The sequence below is a fragment of the Zingiber officinale genome, chromosome 5A (assembly GCF_018446385.1).
Source record: "Zingiber officinale cultivar Zhangliang chromosome 5A, Zo_v1.1, whole genome shotgun sequence".
NCBI classification, from domain to species: Eukaryota; Viridiplantae; Streptophyta; class Magnoliopsida; order Zingiberales; family Zingiberaceae; genus Zingiber; species Zingiber officinale.
In genome coordinates this window covers 122,653,078-122,657,670 of record NC_055994.1, presented here as the reverse complement: position 1 = coordinate 122,657,670, position 4,593 = coordinate 122,653,078, and the positions used below count along the sequence as shown (strand labels likewise).

General features: G+C 37.1%; 1 protein-coding gene across 1 annotated transcript; it reads right to left on the bottom strand.

Annotated features, from left to right (window-relative positions):
* LOC121981538 (methylthioribose-1-phosphate isomerase-like) lies at positions 1–4,593 on the bottom strand. Its single transcript, XM_042534109.1, has 9 exons — positions 4,420–4,593; positions 4,268–4,323; positions 3,019–3,174; positions 2,839–2,938; positions 1,266–1,408; positions 1,090–1,195; positions 807–945; positions 468–736; positions 1–335 (listed from the first exon to the last, which is right to left on the bottom strand). Exons 1-9 carry the CDS (start codon positions 4,501–4,503, stop codon positions 270–272), a joined length of 1,119 nt encoding a protein of 372 aa, XP_042390043.1. The 5' UTR covers positions 4,504–4,593; the 3' UTR covers positions 1–269.

Below are 4,593 nucleotides of genomic sequence, written 5' to 3'. Positions count from 1 at the left end.
TAACAGTTCAACCCTCTCAGTTCCTTTGATTTTCATTTTCATAAGTTTGTAGTTGGCTAACAGTGTTTATTACAAGCTATAGATTACCACAACCATAATAGCTAGTTAAACAAAATCAACAAGCACCAAAATGCTTACAGAATTTATTTATGTGATTACTCTATGCAAACTTGCAGTTAGAGATATCGAAAACAAACATAAACATTAACCGAGCCAAGAAATGGCTTAACACTACTTTCGCTGATGCACAAAATCAGGTTCAGCTCTACTCACTTTGCACTTTCTATGAAACCTTTAATATCGAAAGCATCTTCACTAGACTTTCGGATGACACCCTGAAAATTAACCAGAATACAAGGAAAGTTTAATAATAAATCTAATTTTTAGGAGTAAGAAAATGTCGATGCTTCTTGTTACTTGACTACAATCTCTTCTCCGTTGGGGGTGGAAGGGAGAAAATGAGCTACCTTTTCAGTAAAAATGGCAGTTATAAGTCTTGCTGGAGTAACGTCGAAGGCCGGATTCCAAACTGAAATCCCAGAAGCAGCGACTTGCTTTCCTCTTCCTCCATCAGAATGCAGCAACTCCTTTTCTGATCTTTCCTCTATAACAATTTGATCTCCGGAAGAAATCGAAAGATCAATAGAGGTTATGGGTGCTGCAACGTAGAATTGTATCCCATGGTGATATGCTGAGAGAGCCACACTGTAGGTTCCAATTTTGTTGGCCGTATCACCTATACAATTTTTTATTCGAAATTTTAAAATTAGAACTAAAACAGTTCGAATTATTTGGGGCGTATATACCATTTGCAGCAATACGATCAGCACCAACAACAACTGCATTCACAACGCCTGCTTTCATTAGAGCCGCCACAGCAGAGTCAGCAATCAAGGTTGCAGGAATCTGGTCGTGAACAAGTTCAAAGGCAGTGAGCCTGGAGCCCTGCAAGCACAGTAATGAATGTCAATAAATTGAACGTTAAATCGTTGATTGATCATAAGTCAAGAAGACTAACAAACATATTCAAACAAATGGCAATAAATGCAACTATTTTGCCGCAATATAGCAAAAGGTTTCAAAGCATGCCTGGTTAAAAGGTCGTGTTTCAGTGCAGAATGCTTTTTCTAACCATCCTTCGGTCTGAAGGGCACGGATAACACCCAATGCAGTTCCATATCCAGCAGTAGCAAGACTGTCAATGGAGAAAAAGACCGTTAAACATAATCCCCAATCAACAGGGATCAAACAAGTGAACAATTCACCTTCCAGTGTTACAATGTGTTAAAACAGAAATTTTCTGCATGTTTTCTAGGTGTGATCCGAGATGACTAGCTCCATGAAAGCCAATTGCTTTATTGGCAGCAACATCATCAACAAGCATAGTTTCAGCAGCATCAACATAAGCCTGGTGAGGAGCAGATCAAGTGGAACTTTCAAAATGATGGACTAAAATTTGGATACATGTTCAAACATACATTCATATAATCTAAGAGATAAGCATCAAACAAACACTAAAGGGGTAAAGTTTAATTGATAAAGTCAAAATTAATCACTCATTAAGCATAAAACTGAAAATCAGTGTTAGAATAGTTCAAAATGTAGAACTAGTTGGTACAATATATTAAACAGGTTGTAATTGGATATCTTGTATCCAGCCACCTCCTTGTATATAGAAGGGCTACATTTAATATAGTCGAAGATATAGCAATTATGCACCACCTCAGTAAAAGATTGCAAGACGAACAACTATTTGTCTGCATTTCCTAACACCAATATGAATGAGCAAACAATTTTTTAAGGAAGATAAATAAAAGAATAAAGTATATTGTGAAGTGACATAGGATTAAAACACTAACAGGTCTAGAAGCTACTGTGGACGCTAAATAAATAAAAAGAAAAACAATTGTGGGTATACTTTAGGCCTATGGAAGTAACTCTTACTATTGTGCACTAGCTTGGCACTAGTTCAAGCTACAAACATACTGTTAAGAGCATATATATGCCTATTTATGGCTCTTGATATGCGCTTGTGCAAAGTTGGGAACAACAAGAAAAGCATATATGGAAAGGGAACATCTTCTGCATGCAGATGGTAAGCCTGTAAGAAAAAAGAAAAACAGCTTTTCACTTTCTATTTAAAAAGGACAGCCCGATACACAAAGCTCCCGCCAATGCGGGGTCTAGGAAAAAGTCTATTGTACGTAGCCTTATATTGCTTTGCAAAAGGTTATTTTAGTATGACCTCTAGGTCACACGACAGCAACTTTATCATTGCGCCCAGGCTCCCCTACTAGATTTTCACTCTCCATTTGTTTGGAAAAAATTTGAGGGAAAGTGAAAGGGAGAGAGATGTTTTACTATTTTTCTCAGTTTGTTCCCCCAAATCAAGCGGAAATGAACAAGTGGCGCCTGGTTTAAGATCTTTAACAAAATCAAATATCTCTTTTTTATAATTAGCTTTTTCAAAGAAAATTTAAAAAGGATGAAAGTAATAATTCTTTCATCTTATGAAGCCCTTGTAGTTTCCTAATTCTACTGATCATAAACCATGAATTATGAATGATATTGAAAAAAAGGCATAGCCATGAAAATTAGTCATAAGGAAACTAGAAATTGCAAAGATAGACTAAAATATAAGATAGTCAATAGGCAGACTAAATATCCGACAAGAATGTCAAATTTACATTTTAGGTTGACTACTACTTTGTAATAATCAGAGCTAGGCTCAACAATTGTAATCTTAAACTGGACAGATCACAGCAATACCAATACTCTAATACCATAGAATTATTAGTCACGGTATGATATTTCATATAAGTAACCACCATGGGCTACCTGAAAAACAGTTTGTGCCTCATTAGCTGTCTCTGCTATCTTTAGCACGAGGCTTCGAAGCTTTTCTGCAGCATCAGAAAGATTCACAGCAGTTGGTCGACTGCCATAATCAGATCATGTTAATCTAAGCATGATGAACCGTGCACTAGAACATTATTTAAGTGAAGCACTAAACAATACCTAGAAACAAGGTATTCTAATTTCTTGGCGAGGTAAGAAGCTGCATCTTCTGGTGTCCCGCTAAAGTCAAGATTAAAAACTTCAATTGCTAGGGAAAGTGCAGCCGCTATTGCAATTGCTGGTGCACCACGGACCACCATATCCCTTATTGCAGTCCTAAAAACAAGAGCACACTTGTAATTGATGAGTTAGATGATATCAAGCTTAAAGAGAAAAAGAACAGGAAGTCACAATGTTTCTTTGTTGAGTCCTGAAAGAGTTAAATTTTATAAAAGAAACATTGGATGGCACCAATTGCACATACTCATATTCACTATTCAGTTACATAACAAAGAGATATGCAAAGGAAGAGTTCAATGTTACATAGACACATGTTACTCAACGATAATAAAAAAAAATATAGATACTCTAATATCTAGATTGTTTACAAATTTGAAGAGCATGCCATAAGTAAAAAACTATAGTCTGAGGATGCAAATAACTTGACGTAAAGTACATATATAGGCATCTTCAAAATTAAGAAAAAATTCAGTGAACTGCCTGAATTCTGAAGAATTCAGATATGAAACAGTGAATCATGTCAATTAACTAGTTCCATCCATCCATACTACCAACAAGAACACAATAAATTCCTTGCTTATTCAACACAACAAGTCTAGTTTCTCAAAACTAAGCAGGCTGGCTTAGTCACCTTTAGTAGATCATTTCTATTGTGCTAAGTCCCAACCATTCAATAAGACAACCTATTCTATTCTTCAATCAGAGGACCAAGTGATCACTCAACAGGCACTAAGGAGGGATCACGATCAGATGATTTATAATGGGGAAAAAACATAGAGCTAACTGCACTGAAAACTAAAGCCAGTTAAATTTCAACATTTTACATTTGCAGTAACAAGATTATAAATCGTTGAAACTATCGACCTAAAGAAAATCAATTCAAAAGAACTCCGGAACTTGTCAGTTAAGAAAATTTACTTATGGAAACTTATCAATTCACAAGTGAGAAGAAGCACATTACTATGAACTAATGAACGCACTGTTATTTGTTCTTTCTAAAGTAAAACGCGTGATCAAAGATGGAATGATACACTTCAAGCTGACACGATAACTCTGCTTAGTTTATAGACACTGGTAAGTTCATCACTTCGAAAAGTACAAAAATCAAAAATAAAAATAAAAACCAAAATTTAGTTAAAAGAAACCGATTTTCATTAAAATATAATAAGAGGGAGAAGATCGAGCTCACCATCCATCGGAGGAATCCTTGATATCCAAGTACACAGTTTCGAGGGGAAGCCTTGTCTGCGCAAAGCCAAGTCGGATCGGGTTAATAAGCGCGCAAGACGGCCAAAGATTCCAAATTTCGATGAGTAACAGAGAGGGAGTTTGATCTCAAACCTGATCGAGAAGGCGAAGGGATCCCCGCTCGTAGCAGATGGACTGCAGAGTGCCGGGGGAAGACCCGTTAATCTCGGCCGCCATCCTCGTGAGGGAAGAAACACCCCACCGCCTTCACCGTTCGAGGGACGAGGAAGCGGCGATACGGCATTCCGGGGAAGACGGGCCTGAGAG